The following is a 20,695-nucleotide window of genomic DNA, read 5'->3' on the forward strand; positions in this document are numbered from 1 at the left end:
ACGATTCTGGAAATGTACCGCGCGCATAGTGAGAATTCTGCTTTTTCTTAGAATGCGATGTAAAATGATACAAGTCATGATGGCCTATGATGATCCTTGTGTTTTAAAGTGATCAATGCTTAGTCTTAAAAAAGCAGATGCATTGTATAACGCACCAAACTAACCGAATTACAAAAAGCAAAAACACTTTTGATAACTTCGGCGGGCTGTAACAACACAGTTCAACGACACTCGACCAAAACGCACCAATTTTACGTAATTTTTAACGTTTCAGATCTTACATTTTACAACAACAAAAACACAACAAGAGTGTTCCGATATTACTTTTCACTGGTACATGTAACTATCGATTGTAATAATTTTTTACTCAGTCTTAACTGATTATATATTAAACTCACACAGTCTCTCTGGGCTGCAGAGACAGCATTACATCCCCGGCTTTACTGAGTAGGCTCTTGTCACTGCATGGTAATCTAGGCTCTTGAAACGTGATGTGCGAGTCTGTGCGCTATATTGATGTGATTGATTGTTGCAAAATGTTAATTCAAATTAATTAAAGATGATTTCAGCCTGTTGTAACAAACTAACACTCTACTCTGAGAAAAAAAAATCATTGTGTTCAAAATAGATCGAGACAGCAGCAACTAGCTAGCTGCATGCACCGAGTGTCATTGAGAGAAGTGTTACACAGTGTACCCCCCCCCCCCTCCCCCATTCAAGACTTCCCCTGTATAAGACCTTGCTTGTTCATATACCTTATTCATGACCTGTGAAAAGGGTATACTTTTTCGTGCCAGTCGAAGGGTTGCCATTTCGAGAACGAGGCAGCTCGTTTCCGGAAATGCGGCGCTTTGTTGGAAATCAAAATGAGGTTTCGGAAAATCCCGATTATTCCAACTCTGCCCCGGATTTTTACTTTGCGCCCAACACTTCCCACAATGCGGTCGCTTCCCTTGTGTAGCAGACGACGCGTGCTCTCTGTCGAAAATGCATTGTTTTCACTCGTCGTAAAGGGCTGGAAAGCATTATATCCCTTTCGTTAAAAAAAATGTCATACCACGTACAATGAGTGATGTACACTATGCGTTCAATCGTGCAATGCACTTACCTTAATAACATGTTTAGCTTCTCACAGTGTTGACCACCACATTGCTGACCACCGGAAGCATCAGAATGAACGCGTAATAATCTGAGACTGCTGAAACCTATGTGCAAATCGATCACTAATCATTGCAACTTTTTATATATATATATCAAAACAATTTTAAAACAGTTCGAAACTCTCACACAAAAATCGTGTAGTATTTGTCGTAACTCATAACCCAATTTTTGTTTTAAATGAAGATCTATACTTGTTGCGTAGTCATATCCGTTGATAAGTGAATAGGTCAAGCGGCATGGAACTCGTCTGCAAAACGACTTGAGAGACCACTGATACACTTTTGTCGCGTTTCTTACATTTCTCTTTTTTCCTGGCTTCGTGTCAATATGAATTACATTTCCGTATCTTCTATTTGGTAATCTTGAACTTTAGCGTTATTTAGTTTGAGTTTACTTTCAGAAACGTCGACTATTTCAGCGAAAAGTAGATATTTAAGCTGATTGTTTGGATGGTTTACATGTTGTGACTCATCGCGTCTGAAACTCCAACGGCAACAGTGACCAACAGACGATTCTGGAAGGAGTGCAGTAGATATAATTTACCACAGCCAAGTTTAAGGAATACTTCAAGTTATTATAATTTTTAAATAGCCGTGTAGGCTACTTACTTAATTTAAAATGGCGAAAGTCATAACCCAACTGACGTTTGACGATATTGTGAAGGAAAACATGCAGGAGTTTGACATGTCAGTGGAGGATGCTGTTCAAGATGCTGTTCAGCAGTTTGAATCACAGGTTAGTTGAGTGGCCTCGTTGTTGGTGGTGATGGTTAAATTGTGTTTGTTTGTGTACGTGTGTGTGTGTGTGTGCGTGCGTGTGTGTTCTGCAATATGCTGATCCAAATCAGAACTGATATGTTATGTTATGTTATGTTATCAGACTGGTACTTAGGCTGTTAAGCCTTTGTCTGATCTTTTGATCAGTTGCTATCCTAGCCTAACTTTGGGCTAGGTAACCTACACGATCTTTTGACCGTGGCCTATTCTATCAACTTTTTCTTGGCTGGTGTAGTGAGAGGCATACTGACATTTGGGCTATACATATAATCTTTCAGTGCATTGTCCAAGCGATTTTTGAAACTGTTCATTGTCGGCGCTTCTACCACATTCTTATCCAAGGAGTTCCATGTGTCTATGATTCTGTTCGTGTAGAAAGATTGTCGGAGAGCTGTTCTGCATTGTTTCTTCTTGAGCTTGAACTGATGTCCACGGGTATTACAAAACTTAAGGCTATTCAGCTCCAGTGGGTTCTTGCAATCGTAGTATCCATGCATGAATTTGTATGTTTCAATCATGTCTCCCCGGATACGCCTATAGCACATGCTTGGAACTTTCAAAACTCTCAAACGCTCTTCATAACTCAAGGTCTTCAACCGCCTGGAATACACTTCGTCAGTTCGTGGCTCTTCTTAATACACTTTCAATCAAATTTTTATCTTTCTCGAGTCGGGGACTCCACACCACATTTGCAAACTCCAGATGAGGCCGTACAAGTGCAACAAAGAGCAGTCTTAGCGTTTCTGCGTCCAAATGCTCATAAGACCGTCTAATGAGACCCAGGATTCTGTTTGCTTTGTTGACTTGTGTTTCCACGTGCTTTGAGAATTTCAATTCACTGTCTACATTGACTCCAAGGTCCTTTTCTGCACTTGAGCTTTCCAGATCAACCCTGTCCACGCTGCCAGGTTTTCTCATATTATACACAAGTTTCTGATTCTTTGTACCCAACTGTAATGTCTTACACTTATCTGCATTAAAGCGCATCTGCCACTTGTCTGCCCAGTCGACCAAACTGTCCAAATCCCTCTGGAGTTCCTTGCTATCTTCACAAGTTCTGATTTGTCGGTACACTTTTGTATCATCAGCGTACATGCTGCACAGACTGCTCACAAACTTCAGGGAGATCGTTAATGTATATAACAAATAAAACCGGGCCCAGCACACTGCCCTGGGGCACTCCACTTGTCACGTCTTTCCAGTCTGACATAGACCCATTGACCTTCACCCTTTGCTTTCTATCACTTAGAAAATCACCGATCCAGTCTTTGACAAGTCCATGGATACCATATGCTTCTAGTTTTTTCAGTAACCGCACATGCGGAACACAATCGAATGCCTTAGCAAAATCAAGGTACACAGCGTCAACCGGTACTCCATCATCTAAGCTATCTGATCAAACTATGTTTCCGTTCATATATTTATCCTACATACGTGAGAGAGACACCCGTGAGATAATAATTGTTCAAATCACACGTGTGTATATCATGTAAATGAGGTCATGTCAAGCAAGTCTGGCAGGGACCTGTTTTTCCACTGATTATGATGCCAATGTAGACCTCACTACAATAAAACAGGATCTGCACTTCAACCACACACACTTCACTCACGACTGCAGAGCCTCACACTGTTGAAAGTAAAGACGACCGAAAATGGTTCTTTTGTTATATTTAATTTCTTGAATGAATGGAACCTTCAGGGAAAAAGACTGTGGCCCTGCAAAGCAGAACAACGCATTAGAACACGATGTTAACTTTTACAAGTGATCAATAAACAAACATAGAATCTTTAGGATTCTAATGAAAAAATTGTAGTTTCACAAAACTACCATTACCACTAATACTCTCACTTTCAGACCATTGTCATATCAACTGTGTACAAAATTATCTAGTGGATAATTACAGCAGATTATACAATAATCCAGTAGATTCTTTATTCAAAATCTACTCTACTGACTGTCATTACCAGGCCTACTCACTACACAACATGATGACAATCTTTACTCGCAATTCAAAATTAATCCATCCTTGATGAAGTAATAAGAACACATCAAGCCTCAAACTCCACTACCGATCACTCTCCAGTTATGTTAGCCACTACAGGTACATTTTCTAAACCAAATTTGTTTTGACAACTCCAAAAAGTACAATGCCAAAAACTGTATTTCATTTCACCTATTTTCACATCAAAAACTATCCATTTCCTAAATTGAATGGCTTTCAGACGAAATCAAAGTCCAAACAAACCCTTTGTTTACACAATGCATGGGCGCGGCCATCTTGATGCAAGGGGCATAATCCACGAGAATTAATTTCCTTGCACATGCGCAAACAGACCCATGTTATTCTTGGCGCAAATTCCAAAAAATATTACGATCATTTACAACCAAAAGCTTGAAACATTACCAAAACAATGAATTTAGACTCAGAAACAATCATAACACTCATTTATGCATTCAAAGAATGATAAACCTAGAATAAATTGCCCAACTGAAATTTCACTATTCCATCATCTTGCCACATGACCGGTTTCCAATAAAATTCATTTCTATGAAATCCAGTGTACAATCTCACCTAAAATGAATACCAAATGAAAGACAAAACATTTCTTAACAAAATTACAATAAAACACTGTCTAACCTTGATTAGGACACACCGATCTTTGTAGATTTCTCCACACCTTACATTCAGCAACAGCCTTTCAATTTCATGGCGGGACAGAGGAGCAGTCTCATGGCAAAAAACGATAACCTTTTTACATGCCTCAAAAATAATAATTTTCTTTCACCCCATCAAAATTACAACATTTAATCCAAAGTCTAATACAGCAAAAAGAAAAAGGTAAATCAATTATAAAAACTCAATTGGGTTGAAGGTCATAATTTCAATCAAGGGACACAACTACTCAAAGGGACACAACTACTCAGCTCAACAAATCTGTATCAATTTGTCTTGTTACTTCCCCTTGACTAGTAACCACACATTTAATATCATATTCTTACTCCGAATCACATTAGCATTGAGTCACCTGAGATGCTTATCACTGAAAAACGCTTACCCGGCTAAAGAATTTAAAGGGAAGCAACCCCATCACCAAAACGAAAGTGAAAGTAGCTTTGGTAATGGGCCAGTACACCGGGAGTTACCTCCCATACGGGTGTATGCCACGTCACTTCCTCTAGGAACACGTGCCTATTATCATACGTCTTTTTCACCTCGGAGAGGACGGTTCACTTTTTGACGCTCTGTGGCTGACCTTGTGTGTTTGAGTGACACCCGCCGGCCACGTTACCCAGCTTGTCTGCTCGCCTTGCCTACAGTTTGGTGAGCTCGTTCCCGTTTGTTGTTGGTTGTTTGCGCTGTTTCGTTACTGTACGTTGTCCGTTTTTTACGGACTTGTGTGTCAGTGACTTGCGTGTTTCGCCATTTTGTTGTGTGAGTTAGTTAGCTAACTCGTGTGACTTTGCTAGTAGCTCTGCGTGCCCTCTTTCTGTTTGGGCAAGTGTAGCTTTAGTATTTTGTTGACGCGTAAGCGTGTGTGTTTACTGTGTTTTCAGTCGTTTTGACTTACGTTTCAGTAAATCTTTTTTACTTTGCCACGTGTTGTTGACGTTTGTGTCAGTGTCTTGCGTGTCGCCATTTTGTTGTGTGAGTTAGTTTTCTAGCTCGTGTGACTTTGTTTGTAGCTCTCCGTGCCTCTGCTTGTGGGGCAAGTTTAGCTATAGTATTTTGTTAACGCATTAGTGCGTGTGTTTACTGAATTTTCCAGTCGTTTAGACTTATGTTTCAGTAAATTTTTTCGCGTTGCCACGTGTTGTTGTCAACATGTCTGATTCAGACAAGCGCCGTGGCAAGTCGGACCCCAAGGGGAAAATTAAGGCTTCCTCTTCCAAAGCAACGTTACTTGTTACAGACCAAGAGCGTAACACTTTGTTGGCTGTACCAATTTCGGCGCCTAGCGCTGTTACTACTTCTGCTTCTTTTGCGGCGCCTAGCGCTACTGTTACTTCTGCACCTGTCTCTACTTCGGAGACTTCGTCTTCTTTGTTAGCACCTGGACAAGGTGCGTTGGTTTCCTCTCTGTTAAAGTCACTGGTTCCAGAAATCCGCAGCTTGGTGCAGGCAGAATTTCAGCGTTCCGTCGCCAGCAGTTCGGCGTTTCCGGCATCTGGCAGTGACGTCCGGGCATTGGCTTCCGTGTCTTTGTCCTCCACTTCCGGCTTGGAGCAGCGTCCTCCCTCTTCAGCGTCGGTTGGTAAGCAGAGCTGGTCCGATAGCCCTCGTGAGGCGCCTGGACGTTCTTCTTCGGGGGACAGCTCTTTCGCATCGGGTCACGACCGATACCTTGCTGATCTTTCATTTCCGGCGATAACCTACGAGGCCCCGGACTTGTTCGAACAGCGGCGGCAGTCGGTTTCGACTGCCGCATTTCCGGCACTTGCCGGAAGTGATGATCCGTCCGCTCCGGCACGCTACGGCGGTCGCGGCAGGATGGAGTATTCACTGACTTCCGGTCCTTCCGGATCGCGAAGTCAACCAGTGCAGTCTTCACTTCCGCATTTTGCGGTTCCGTTGACTACACTTCCGGTTTCGGCCGGAAACGCTTCTTCCTTTTCTGGTGGTTCCTTCCGGATACCAGATAGTGGATTACAGCGTGCGCCTTCCGGCTTTCAAGCGCCTAGGCTTGAGCAGGCATCACTCCACTCAGTCGGGGGAGTGACGTCAGCTCATCCAGCTCCGGTTTTTGCGGATGGTCGTCCTGCTTACCCTTTACCTTCACAGGGTTTTGGGCGGCAGGATGACGTTAGTGCTCAGGCTTTTCCGGTTTCCGGTTTGCCAGGGCATGCTTCTGCTTCCGGAACTGGTGACTTCGGTCATGGTTCCACGTGTGACTATTCTGATGCTCCATCAGTGGTCAGCGAGGAGTCGCGGGGCGTGTTTCCGTCGAAGCTCAAGTCTGTTCTTGACGTCGCGGCGGAAGTAACGTCTCGTTATTTTCCTGAAGGGGTGGTGGCTGCGGACTCTTCCGCATCATTCGTTCCTTCTGCCATGGCGGACTTCCGGCCGGCACAGGAGGATGTTTCTTCCTTCCGGTTCGCCGAGTCTCCGTCAGTGGCTTACCAACTTTCGCATTCACTGGTTCGTCCAGCACATGCGGGGAGTGGTATTCGGCCAGTGCCTGTTCCGTTACTGCTTCCTTTTGGTCCAGTTCCGGAATCAGCTCAGCAGTGGGTGGCTTCAGCTGCCCAAGCCTCTTCCTTCGTGCCTACGGCCAATAGGAAGCTTGGCATGCCCAATCAGAGCCAGAATTGGCTGGCGTCTTTTGCACTCCCTAGGGCTACCCTTCCGGTTTCCCGGGAATTGCTGCCTCTTCTGACTAAACCGATCAAGCGTGATTCGGTTTTGCCGGTTTCCGAGGCTTCCCTCCTCTCTGCTGAGGAGGTTGGACGTCGGCAGATCGAACTGTCCTCCATTGCGGAGACTCTCGTTCGGGCTCTGTCTCGGGCATTGACCGATTCGCTAGTTCCTTTCACTCTCAGTGAAGAACAGAATGCGGACGATGTCTCTGCGCTTTTGACCGCATTGGCCAAGGTCAATGAGGAACAATTGCGTCTTTCCTCCCTGCAGTACACCCAAGCGGTACTCTGCAGGAGGGATCTCTTCCTCTCGCAGTCCCAATTCACGGAGCTGGCTACTAGGGAGACCTTGAGAGTCTCCCCGGTCTCAGAGGAGTCTCTCTTCTGTCCGCTGGCACTGGATGCCAGACAGAAGGAGATTCAGTCAAACAAGGACAGTCAGTTCCTTGACTACACTCTGAAGGGGGTGAAACAGTCTCAGCCTTCTAAACAGAAGCAGGCTCAGACATCGTCTAACCCCAAGCCAGCTCAGAAGCGGCAGGCTTCGCCGGCCGCTCGTGGTGGGAAGAAGAGGACGGCATCGGGGAGGGGGCGTGGCGGCTCTGGAAGTAAGCCACACCCCCAATGAAGCGCTCCCGATCTCACCTCCCTCCCGCCCTCCACCTTGGTGATGGCGGGAGGCCCCTCCCGGGCACTTTCTCGTTGGATGTCGGTAGTAGACAGCCAATGGATTGTGGGAGTGGTGAGTTCGGGCTTCCGTCTACTCTGGCGGGAGGAAAAGGCGCCTCTTACCCGAGTGCCTCCGCGGTTCAAGCCCCCCTTCTCGCAGGAAGCACGTTCCGTCTTGCAGTCGGAAATTGCCTCCCTGGAGCAGAAGGGCGCGGTGGAGAGAGTTCGGGTCCACAGCTCCCTGGGATTTTACGGGCGTCTGGTCGCTGTTCCCAAAGCATCAGGAGGATGGCGTCCCGTGTTGGATTTATCTCTCCTCAATACTTTCTTGAGGGAGATAAAATTCAAGATGGAGACACCAGCCTCTGTCCGAGACTCTCTCCGCCCAGGAGACTGGGTGACCTCGATCGATCTCACGGACGCATACTTTCACATTCTTATGCATCCGACCGACCGGAAATGGCTTCGTTTCCGGTGGGGAGATCAGATCTACCAGTTTCGCGCACTCCCTTTCGGGCTGTCTCTCGCACCGTGGATTTTCACCATGGTGGTGAGACAGGTCTGTGCACTGGTGAGGTCCCAGGGTATCCGTCTGCGGGCTTATCTGGACGACTGGCTCATCGTGAACCAGTCCCAGAGCGGCTGTTCGCAGGATACCCTGACGGTTCTTCGAGAATCCAACTGGTTGGGGTTCTCGATCAACCGGGTAAAGTCGGAGCTGACCCCGTCACAGACATTCACTTATCTGGGGATGTCTTTCGACACGGTCGCTTGGACTGTCCAGCCTTCTCAGAGAAGGGTGGACAAGCTCCAAGCTCAGATTCGCTCCACTTTACCTCTCCTGATGGCTTCCATCCGCTCGCTCGCCTCCATCTTGGGGCAGATGGAGTCTATGGCTCTTTTGGTTTCACGGGGCCGGGTCCACAAATGTCCACTTCAGTTCGCGCTGAAGCCGTTTGTGGACTCTCCTCTGGTGGACTGGGACGCCCTCATCCCTTTGCAGGGATGGTTCCAGTCTGCGACCCTTCCGTGGTTGCACACGGAGTGGGTCTGCAGAGGTGTTCCGATCGTCGTGCCCCTCCCCGACCTGGACCTCTTTACAGATGCGTCCAGGGAGGGTTGGGGGGCACATACAGATCTTCAGACTCCTCCCTTTCCGTTACTCAGCCGAGTAATCCGGAAAGCGGAGATGGAGGAGCCGGCCCTTCTTCTTCTGGTCGCTCCTCTGTGGCCGTCGCAGGTCTGGTTTCCAGATCTTCTTCGGCTTGCCCAAGGGCCCCCCATTCCTCTCGCACTCGTGCGAGGGGAACTAGTGCAGCCCCGAACAGGCATTCCACACGAGGAGCCCAGTCTTCTGAAGCTTCACGTGTGGAAGTTGTTCGGGACTCGCTGAAGCGCTCTGGGGCGTCGTCTTTGACTCTGGACTTGGTGGCTCGCTCGCATAGAGCGTCCACCTCTTCAGTTTATGCTTCCCACTGGAAGGCATGGACTGCCTGGTGTTCAGCTAGAGGGGTGAGTTCGGTGGCTCCGCGCTCTATTCAGGTCGCTAACCACCTCTCTTTCATGTCTTCACAGGGCGCCTCAGTCTCCTCGTTGAGGGTCCGGCGCTCCGCTATCTCGGCGACTCTTCAGCAGATTGGTCGTTCTGTTCGAGTCGGGGGCGTTATAGCTGCAGTCATTAAAGGGGCTGCTCTTAAGGAAGCTAAAGCTCGTTTGCCCGCTCCCAAGTGGGACTTGTTTTTAATCCTGGAATTCCTTCGTTCTGCGGATTTTGAGCCTTTAAGCGAGGCCAGTCTGTTCAATGTCACTCGCAAAGCGCTGTTTCTCCTTTTGTTGGCTACGGCCCGACGGGGTAGCGAGGTCCACGCCCTGTCGGGTCAGCCTGGAGATATCTCCTTTGAGCCGGACGGTTCCGCATCTTTGCGTTTCCGGCCTGATTTCCTGGCCAAGAATCAGTCTCCGGGGCAGGCCTCTCCGCTGGTTAGAGTTAAGGCTCTGACCAGCGCGTTGGCCCCGGGTGACCCCGATTCGGTCAATTGCCCTGTGAGGGCACTTCGTCTGTACTTAGCCCGGACTCAGCCGATTCGGTCTAGTTCTCAGAAGTTGTTGTTTATCTCTCTCCTTACTAGGCGCGAGAAAGATTTGTCGAAGGTAACGTTGGCCCGGTGGGTGTCCTCGCTCATCAAGCAGGCTTATGAGTGGAGGCGCACAAAGAGGGGGGGGTTATGCCCTCCTTGCCACTTGACTCGGCCCGAGCCCATGAGACGAGGGCGTGGGCATCCTCTCTGGCAGTTCTGCGCTCCAGACGTCTAGAGGAGGTGCTGACAACTGCGTATTGGCGTTCCGAAGATGTTTTCATAAACTTTTATCTTCGGGACGTCACAGCTCTTCGACAGGATGGCTCCAGAGGCCTTCCAGCGCTCATAGCAGCAGGCCAGTTCCTGTCCAGAACTTGATGGTGAGTTTTGATTCATTTCTAGCCCACCGCCTTGTTGATGTTATCTGCTAATGTGATTCGGAGTAAGAATATGATATTAAATGGAAAATGTCCTAAATAAATTATCATTTAATTAATATACTTACCCGAATCACATACTGTATTCCCTCCCACCTGCCCCGCTTATGGTTTTAAGATTTTTTAAAGCCGTATGATAATAGGCACGTGTTCCTAGAGGAAGTGACGTGGCATACACCCGTATGGGAGGTAACTCCCGGTGTACTGGCCCATTACCAAAGCTACTTTCACTTTCGTTTTGGTGATGGGGTTGCTTCCCTTTAAATTCTTTAGCCGGGTAAGCGTTTTTCAGTGATAAGCATCTCAGGTGACTCAATGCTAATGTGATTCGGGTAAGTATATTAATTAAATGATAATTTATTTAGGAAATTTTCCAATTTATTATTTATCAATAAAAATAGTGGGGGTTACACCAAAATCACCGAGACAAACGTCATTATAGAAACGCAAATTGCGCTCGCTAATTACCCTCGATGAATCTTTAGAACTAACACGTCACGCCACACTTTACGCCACACTTTCAGAGTGACGTTTCTTTGCTTTGACGTAATAGATTGCACGAGGCTTTAGAAGAGATCGAGGTTCCAAAACAAGCGTCTTCAATTTAGCTGCCTCGAATGCTGGACATTTTCAGTAAAATACACGTAAGTACAGTATGTAGGATAAACAGAATACTACATGGCTTGCTGTGTCGTACCAGATTAACACTCGTTGCTTTTTCAAATAGTGAACAGCTCGCTTTCGCTCGGAGTTCAATATTTAAAAAAACAACTCGTGTAAATCTGGTACGACACAGCAAGCCATGTAGTATTCTCTATACATGTACATACAACTTCCAACTACTCTCTTGCAGCTGTGTATATATATTATGTGACTGTTTGCTACATTGTCGCCTGTGAAGTTACATGAAGATGATATTTTTGGTTACAGGGGGTGAATCTGTCAAACATCATCCAAGACGTCAGCATTTACAGTGGAGATGGAGCTGTTGATACAGTTCATCCAGTGGTGGAAGCCATCCAGAGACTGTCTCTGCTGGCAAGCAACGACTCTTCGAATGCTGCTGCTGCCCTACCTGACCTTGATGTCGTTCGAGATGAGTGTAACATTGACCTTTCTCATCGCTGCCTGGCTGGAAACAATCAGGCCTACCCAACACTGATCAAACTCTTGAAGAAATTCTCAGGAGACGCCCCTGTGATGAAATCCTTGCTTCAGTCATTGTGTGCGCTGATCAACGGTCAACCTGACCTACTAGATGAAGAGGGTAGCGCTTTGCTTGTGCAGTTACTCTCAGACTTTAAAGACAATGTTGAACTCCTCGTCTTGGTAGTTCGACTGATAAGGCTGTTTTGTGTGAAGCATGAAGGCAACAGGCAAAACTTTGTGGGAAAAGATCTGATCAAGTTGTTGGCAGGGCTACTCCAGTCACAGCAAACAAATGCTGAGCTTGTGAGGGAGGTATGCTTTGCGCTGAGAGTTCTGACATTTGATGACGACATTCGAGTCCCTTTCGGCAAGGCTCATGAACATGCCAAGATGATTGTCACTGAAGGAGATGCACTCAAGGCCATCCTCAAAATATGTGAAGGTAATACAAATGTCTGCCTTGTCTTTCATTGTTTCAGTTGAACAGAAACTGGATGATTATGTTGTGATGTTATTCAGTTAATTAAACTTATGAACATTTAGAGATGACCTAGGCTAAAATAATAATTACTGTTGTTCTCAGGCCTTGGTCTTCGGTCACTGAGGCATATATTATTTGTTGCATTGGTATGACCCCTATCCTGTTGACTGTGTTGTATTGTGTTTTATATCTACATATATATGGGTAATTCTCCTCCCCCTGTCACTGCTGCTGTTATTAAACAGCTTATTTTGTGTATCTGTTCTGAAATAGATTTAATAAAGATATTGTCCATGTCCATATTGTCCCATGAAATTAAAGGCCCCTCCTGTTTTTGGAACCGCAGGAGCTTTCTAGTTTGCTGTTAGGTAGATTTTTGGTTCCTCTTTCCTGTCATGCTCTCTCTTTCTTCATGAATTCTTTTCTTTTTTCTGCCTTCTTGCTCATTCACCTGTATTTTTTCCAAAAATCTCTTCTCTTGCCGCTTGTCTCGCGATTCATGTATAGTTTAATCTGTTAGTGTTCTGATGTAAGTCCAGCAGTAGATAGGTTAAGCCTATTTTAACATACTGGAAACTGGTAATCTTCCAGTAGGTATTAATTTAGTTTTACTAAAGCCTGCTGGGACACAAGTAATGGGTTAGTGCATTTGTAAACAGGAATCGCTTGACAAGTGGCCCCCTTCTTCCCCCCTTCCTCGTCCTGATATGGCTCTGCGTAGTCGGCTGGACGTTAAGCAACAAATAAACAAACAAACAAACAAAATGTCCATATTGTCTAAAGGTTTGAGGTTTTGGAACTAAAACAGTAATTAGCTCCCTTATTTTTTTGCCTCTGTGTTGAGAAAATTTTGCATCTTTGTGTGTGCAGTGTATGCAGACAACGTCAGTGTGCTTGGGGAGCTGTTCTTGACACTGGGCAGCCTTGTTGTGCGCAACGAGTTCTGTGAGGAGGTCCTCCACCTGGGCGGTGTTCAATTCGTCCTGCAGGCCTTTGAGAAGAACATCCCAGACAAGGTACCAGGGCCTAGCATTGTAAGCCGTTCGGCGTACTTTACGCCGAAATAACATCTCCAGTGCGCGGAACTCGATTTGGTGTACGCCGAAATGCAAAAACCTGTTATTCCCAAACGGTAAACCCAAACAGTCCCAGCTTTCGTTTTGTGCGCCGTTCGGTTCAATTCTCAATCGGTTTGACACTTTGCTTGAGCACGCACTTCCTCTGGCATCGCGCGAGCATACTTTGTGCCGGTGTTTTGTGGCTCTAGACTTGAAATAATGTCTCGAAGCGATATTGTTGAACGTGGTCAGCCATTCAGTGACAAAGAATCCAGGTATTCCTGGAAGTGGGAATGGCTGGATTTCGTTCCGAAGGCGGAAGGCAAGTCGGAAGAAGTAATGTGCCGATACAGACTATGGACTATGACATAATTTAGTTGCTCAATCTTCTTTGGGGGGGGGGGGGGGGGGTCATTTTAGGTAAAAAATCTTCAAATCCCCCCGAACCCCCACCAGGGGCTTTGCCTCTGGACCCCACTGGAGGCCTCCTGCGGCCCCCAGACCCCCGCCTTTGTAAGCTGAACTCACTTTTTCCAATGCTAGGCCCTGAGGTACTGTTAAGTGTTGGTACAAATTTAAAGGAACGATCTGTCAACAAAATGTCCAGCCCGTCATCTTTCCTCTGTCAGTAGTTATCATCAGTATGAGTGATCTAGCAGAGATAAAGCCGATGTATCAGAAATAAAGTTTGGTGTCCCTGTGATCAATGAGCAAGCCACATTATTTTACAGTGATATTGTTTTCTTGATCTGCAGACTATTGTTCGGCAAGCTCTGGTGACTCTCCGGGCCCTGGCTGGCAGTGACAAGGTCAAGGTCGCTGTCATGAAGCAGAGAGGAATTGAGCTGGCTGTGGCAGCCATAGTGAAACACGATAGCATTTCTGCCATCGCAGAAGGGGCATGTGCTACACTGGCAGCCTTGACCTTGCGTAATCCCGCCCACTGCAACAAGGTCATTGAATGTCGCGGTCATGAAGCAGTTGTTCAGGCCATGAAAATTCACCCAAAAAATGCTAGTGTTCAAGTATGTATAACCCTGTCACGTTATTAATTTTTTTTAACATTGTATTTTGTAGAAGAATTAATTTTCCTGGTAGGACTTGGTTTGAGGGCAGACCATGTATATGCTATTGATTATGCGAAGTGTACACAGTGGTACATCACTACATGTATATATCTGTCAGATGTCATGAGAGAACACTGTTGGTAAAAGTGTCCCTTCATTGCAGCTGATTCTTCTCGGTGGCAAGCCTGTTTAACCTTTAGCATGCCAATAGCGCCCATAATTTTGGGGTGTTCTCTCATCAGTGTAATGAGAAGCCTCTTATTACAGGTCTATGGTGTTTTATCAGCGTAATAAGAAGCCTCACATTACAGGTCTATGATGCAACATATTCTAAATGTGTGCTTGGTTTTGCAAGTAATCCAAGATTAGAGCCCTTTGATTTTTTTCTTCAGAAACAAGCCTGCATGATACTGCGAAATTTGGTGGCCCGGACTCGCGAGCATGGTCCAGCCATTTTGGAGCTCGGGGCAGAACCACTGTTGAACCAGGCAGCTGCAAATCACAAGGAGTGTGGCGATGAAGCCAAAGCTGCCCTCAGAGATCTAGGCTGTGCCGTACACCTCAAGGAACTCTGGACAGGACAGAAAGGATCCATACAGTACTGATCTGTGTCACTAACAATTTAAATAATAATGCTGCTTGGTGAGGTCCGGGCTTGTATAGGAGTTGTTCTTCAGTACTGGTGACAGAAAGGGGGAAAAGTGGTCAAAATTCAAATCTCTAGTTTTGTTTTTGAAATATTGCTTTTCATAAAGCAGAAATACTGTAGTATCTGTTGTACATAAGAAAAAATCACTGGTTCACATGGTTCCTACATAATCTAACTTTTAAAGCTGGTTCTTGTGTGTATGTTTGTATGATGACGATAGGACCCGAAACGGCTGCACGGACTGAGACAGGAATTGCAGAGAATGTTCTTTGCCACTCGAGTCGTGTCATAGCCTGATAGGGTACTTTTGGAATAGCACATTTGACAGGATTCTTTAAAAAACGGCGGAAAACATTATATACCCTGTGAGCTATCGAGGATCCTCCCCGTCTGGGCTGTCGAAACATGGTCTTGTTAAAAAACGTTTTCAAATGCGGTTAACGGGGAGATACACTCGAAGCACATTTAGCGAAGTTATGTTGCCAAATCATCAAAGATCAACATTTCACTACACGGATCGATGCACACAGTCGAAATAGATGTGACTTTCACACGACCGAAGACTACTTACTAGCAGACTAGCAGACGACAAGATCTAAATATATAGAGAAGTGAGAGCAATCCGTTGAAGAACAGTTACTCCGCTTATTCGTCTTCAGTTAAGCTTATTTCCCCCAGAGACTATACGCTATAGTCTCTGTTTCCCCTGCCATAAGTTTCCTTGCAGATCTTCAGTCGCGTAGTGAAATGAACTAGTGTCATCGGAAGATTCTTCTCAGTCAATGATCAAAGCACAGTAAGTTCTATGCTGACAAAAGTCACTTTCGGACAACACGACGATTGACTTAATTTATGAGCCCAAAGGTAACAATATCGACAAGAATGTACGCATTTGACATTAAATGAAACATTCATATAGACAGTTTCCAACTCACCAGATCTGCCAAAGAGCCGTCATTGGTGAAAAAAACGATGATTTTAATCAGACAGGTATCGGAAACAAGTCTTGGTCACCTGCGTTATTCCTTCCGAGGCGACGTGACGGCGCCACATTTGTTTGTTTATGGCTGTTTATCGCGAAACAACACAGTTGAAATTTGTGTGTAAAATACCACAAATGTGTGGTGAATCAGTTCGTCATCTGCGTTTCGATGGTAAGTCAGTCAGATTGGAGTTACTTTGAATCGAAGGCGAGAGTAACCTGCGTTATTTGTGTGACGGCGTGAACAAATTTGATTGCAATATTTTATACAGAAAGTAAATCTCAATGATTCTGGCTCAGACTTGTAGATCTGTTATGCAGTGTTTTGGTAGTGTATCTGCTTTTCTGTTATGAAGCTCATTTGGAGTGATACGCTGATCGAAGTGGGGAACCCTATGTGGGACATCAGCCGTATGCAGATTACGCCTCAGAACACTCTCGCATTTCACAAAGACAACAATAATTTGCAACATTTCAAGAACTGTATCAGTTTTATTAGATACTATTTCAACAAAAACAGCACAAACACTCTGTTAGTGTTCTGATGTAAGTCCAGCAGTAGATAGGTTAAGCCTATTTTAACATACTGGAAACTGGTAATCTTCCAGTAGGTATTAATTTAGTTTTACTAAAGCCTGCTGGGACACAAGTAATGGGTTAGTGCATTTGTAAACAGGAATCGCTTGACAAGTGGCCCCCTTCATCCCCCCCTTCCTCGTCCTGATATGGCTCTGCATAGTCGGCTGGACGTTAAGCAACAAATAAACAAACAAACAAGCACAAACACGACTATTATTAACAACACAGAACGGGAGGTAAGTCTTCAAAGACGCACCAAGTGTGCGTTCCCATTTTTGGACGCCAATTTTGCTAGCATTTTCACAGTAAATCTTAATATTTCCATATTTATTGAATGATTTTGGTATTTTCTTTGATTGTGCCGATTCTCCTATCTCTCTGGCATGTACTGGGTGCTTTGTGACCAGTTTCTCCCCTCGACTGTATTGAAAAAATGCGTCCGTGTGAGCTGACCCCCACTTGTGACCAGTAGCAAAGAACAACTCATAGAGGGGTACTGCACAGAACTGGGAAAGGCTTTGGGATATATATATATAGATATAGAAGATGTAAGCTGTGATCAACATGATTATTACCACCTGTGTATGCTAAGCTAAAAAATTGCCCTTTTTGACTCACATGCGAAGCAAAAGTGAGTCTATGTACTCACCCGAGTCGTCCGTCCGTCCGTCCGTCCGGACGTCCGTCCGGACGTCCGTCCGTCCGGAAAACTTTAACGTTGGATATTTCTTGGACACTATTCAGTCTATCAGTACCAAATTTGGCAAGATGGTGTATGATGACAAGGCCCCAAAAAACATACATAGCATCTTGACCTTGCTTCAAGGTCAAGGTCGCAGGGGCCATAAATGTTGCCTAAAAAACAGCTATTTTTCACATTTTTCCCATTTTCTCTGAAGTTTTTGAGATTCAATACCTCACCTATATATGATATATAGGGCAAAGTAAGCCCCATCTTTTGATACCAGTTTGGTTTACCTTGCTTCAAGGTCAAGGTCACAGGAGCTCTTCAAAGTTGGATTGTATACATATTTTGAAGTGACCTTGACCCTGAACTATGGAAGATAACTGTTTCAAACTTAAAAATTATGTGGGGCACATGTTATGTTTTCATCATGAGACACATTTGGTCACATATGATCAAGGTCAAGGTCACTTTGACCCTTATAAAATGTGACCAAAATAAGGTAGTGAACCACTAAAAGTGACCATATCTCATGGTAGAAAGAGCCAATAAGCACCATTGTACTTCCTATGTCTTGAATTAACAGCTTTGTGTTGCATGACCTTGGATGACCTTGACCTTGGGTCAAGGTCACATGTATTTTGGTAGGAAAAATGTGTAAAGCATGTGAGTCGTATGGGCTTTGCCCTTCTTGTTATGTTTAGTCAAGTTTTGACTAAATATTTTAACATCGAGGGGGAATCGAAATGAGGGTCGTGGTGTATGTGTGTCTGTGCGTGTGCGTGTGTGTGTGTGTGTGTGTAGAGCGATTCAGACTAAACTACTGGACCGATCTTTATGAAATTTGACATGAGAGTTCCTGGGTATGAAATCCCCGAACGTTTTTTTCATTTTTTTGATAAATGTCTTTGATGACGTCATATCCGGCTTTTCGTGATAATGATTTTTCACGTCATATCCGGCTTTTAATGAGATAATGATTTTTCATGGTGTTGTGTAATTTTTAGATATCAAAGGAATTGATATGTAAGACAGTTTCAAGCGAGCTATCTTTCGCGGGTGTATTTACTGTGCAAACAACTTTAAATATGGCAAAAGTGTCACGTGATAATCAACTTTGGCTACGAAGCAGACGACACTTTTTTCCATAACCAGTTGGGAGTGATGCAACAATATCACGGTCTCCTTCCCACAGCAGGGTCATGCATAGGCTGAAATGTATGTATCCTTTATATGAAGTGATTCTGTCAACAGATGTAGAAGTTATTAACATTTTTGGGGGGTCACCCTGTATAACTAACATGTCTGCATTCTAGCTCATCCTTTGTAAGAATGTATTTATCCATCATCACCATCATCTATAATACCTAATTGTCATCACTGAACATAACAAAAACAGCAACACTAAAACGCTGTAACAGTTATATTTAACCCCTTCACCGCCCAGCACGTACTAGATACGTGGTCATGTGTGGTTTGTCATACACCCATACAGCATCTGAAATCCATCTTCGGTCGCCAAGGAATCCCAGAGGTAGTCATCTCGGACAACGGTCCCCAATACAGTTCCCGAGAGTTCGCCAAGTTTGGTGAAACATACGGATTTACGCACATAACCAGCAGTCCGCATTACCCGAAAGGGAACGGAGAGGCGGAGAGGGCAGTGCAAACGGTAAAACACCTCTTAAGGAAAGCCGAAGACCCCTACTTAGCAATGCTGAACTACCGAGCTACCCCACTCCAACAGGGATACAGCCCAGCAGAATTATTGAACGGAAGAAAACTCAGAACTACGATCCCGACCATGAGTTCCCACATCCCCAATCACCCAGACGTCGACAAGTTCAAGGAGAAGGATCATCAGCTGAAAATGAAACAAAAGGCATACTTCGACAAGCGTCATCGTGTCAAAGCCTTGTCTCCTATGTATCAGCCAGATCAACCAGTCTGGATCAAGACTCCTCGTGTGACCGAGGGTTCCGTCGTGAACTCTCAGCCAAATCCTCGGTCCTACATACTTCAGACCCCAACTGGAAACCAACGACGAAACCGACACCATCTCCGTAAACGCAGTCTCCAGCCTTCTCCACGACCTGGTGACATTCCAAGAGCAACGTCCCTCCTGCCAGCTCACGCTGCAACTGAAAACGATGTGTCACCAGGAAGTCAGCTGCCTCCACCGCCACTGCCGTCCACTGAGGAAGAGACAAAGGATACATCGACTGCAGATGCCCCTACTACTGAAGTCATCCGCAGCAGAGCCGGTCGGATCATCAAGCCGAGAGAAATTTGGGATATGTGAATGAACGCTAACGCTCACTCCAAAGAAAGGGAGATGTAGAGTAATCGGATTCTTGTAATCGGTTTCGGTATTCAGTCACCGGGCACTTCTGCCTGCTCAGGGTTCAAATAAAGCCGACCCAAACAGCCACGCGCTCTTTGCAGTTTGTCCACTTCGTTCGTGTCCTAGTTGTGCTCTAGACTAGAGAACACCACACTAGGTACGTGGCATTTACATCTGCACTTTTCAGGACATTTGTGAAAACTAAATGGGAGGTAACCACTGTCCAACTTCTTGTAGGGGTTTAAACACAGTTCTTTCCCATTGATCGTTCAGATAAGTTAGTACCCTGCGGTAAAAACATTTTTAGAAGTTTTTTCCGATCTATAAGATTCAAAATGGCGGCCGAAAGTCAGACATCAACTCGTAGACCTGTTTTCAAATGATACAGTGTTCTGGAAGCTCTACAAGAAGTGATTTATGGATTACCACACAGAAGGATACTGTTATGGGCTGTAATGTGAGAACCTGATGTTTGACACCAGTTTTAGCTGTGTTTTCTGCGTGCAGTGTGTGTGTGTGAAAGTTTGGAAACTGTAACTTTTGACAAAAATGGTCATTATATCGATTTTTACTATAACAATCACAAACAAAGTCCAATGATCATGTTATCAGATAATAGCCAAGGGTGTAAGTGTCGTGCCGAATTCACGTAATTGCCGATTCCGCGTAATGGGCAACATTTTTGCCCATTTCGCGTAATCGGCAAAACGCTGCCCAATACGTGAAATCGGCAGCGTTTTGCCGAAATCGCGTAAACGCCTCTAAAACTTGCCTATTTCGCGAATTCGGCAGCCGATTACGCGGAATCGGCAGCCGATTACGCGTAATAGGCAAGTTGCCCATTACGCGAAATCGGCAATAGTGAGTTTAGTGTGTATGTTTGTATGTGTGTGTGTGCGTGTGCGTGTGCGTGTGTGTGTGTGTGTTGTCGTCGATACTGACCATGACTGTGCTAATATACTTTTTAGCACGAATGCACACACACTCACACACACACACACACACACACAACACACACACACACACACACACACACACACACACACATACACAGTATACTAGTGATGCAAACATTTATTTTCGAAACAAAAGAACGATAATAGGAAAAGATGAACAAATAGATGAACATGAAGAATTACGCATAATTGTGAAAAAGAACGCTCCTCAACAATACAAGTTAAGCTGCTATTTTCATCTTTCAGTACCACAAACACAGGTTATTGT

The 20,695-nt window shown here is 45.1% G+C and overlaps 1 protein-coding gene across 2 annotated transcripts; it reads left to right on the top strand.

Annotated features, from left to right (window-relative positions):
- The first annotated feature begins 1,386 nt into the window (after positions 1 to 1,386).
- Positions 1,387 to 20,350, top strand: LOC138977368 (armadillo repeat-containing protein 6-like). Of its 2 annotated transcripts, XR_011459251.1 has the most exons (6): positions 1,387 to 1,896; positions 11,408 to 12,068; positions 12,978 to 13,123; positions 13,921 to 14,190; positions 14,625 to 14,897; positions 16,934 to 20,350. XR_011459251.1 is itself a non-coding variant. In XM_070350268.1 (5 exons), the coding sequence occupies exons 1-5, from the start codon at positions 1,780 to 1,782 to the stop codon at positions 14,835 to 14,837; spliced, it is 1,407 nt and encodes a 468-aa protein (XP_070206369.1). In that variant the 5' UTR covers positions 1,387 to 1,779; the 3' UTR covers positions 14,838 to 16,643. The 2 variants fall into 2 exon arrangements, 1 of the variants encoding a protein (XP_070206369.1); XM_070350268.1 differs by lacking the exon at positions 16,934 to 20,350 and having other exon boundaries at positions 14,625 to 16,643.
- Positions 20,351 to 20,695: the final 345 nt, after the last annotated feature.

The sequence above is a fragment of the Littorina saxatilis genome, linkage group LG1, assembly GCF_037325665.1.
Source record: "Littorina saxatilis isolate snail1 linkage group LG1, US_GU_Lsax_2.0, whole genome shotgun sequence".
Classification (NCBI taxonomy): Eukaryota; Metazoa; Mollusca; class Gastropoda; order Littorinimorpha; family Littorinidae; genus Littorina; species Littorina saxatilis.

Coding starts and splice junctions, on each gene's coding strand:
- LOC138977368 (XM_070350268.1), top strand. CDS start 1,780: ATGGCGAAAGTCATAACCCAACTGACGTTTGACGATATTGTGAAGGAA. Junction 13,124..13,920: donor AGAAGAACATCCCAGACAAG/GTACCAGGGCCT, acceptor CTTGATCTGCAG/ACTATTGTTCGGCAAGCTCT. Junction 14,191..14,624: donor CAAAAAATGCTAGTGTTCAA/GTATGTATAACC, acceptor TTTTTTCTTCAG/AAACAAGCCTGCATGATACT.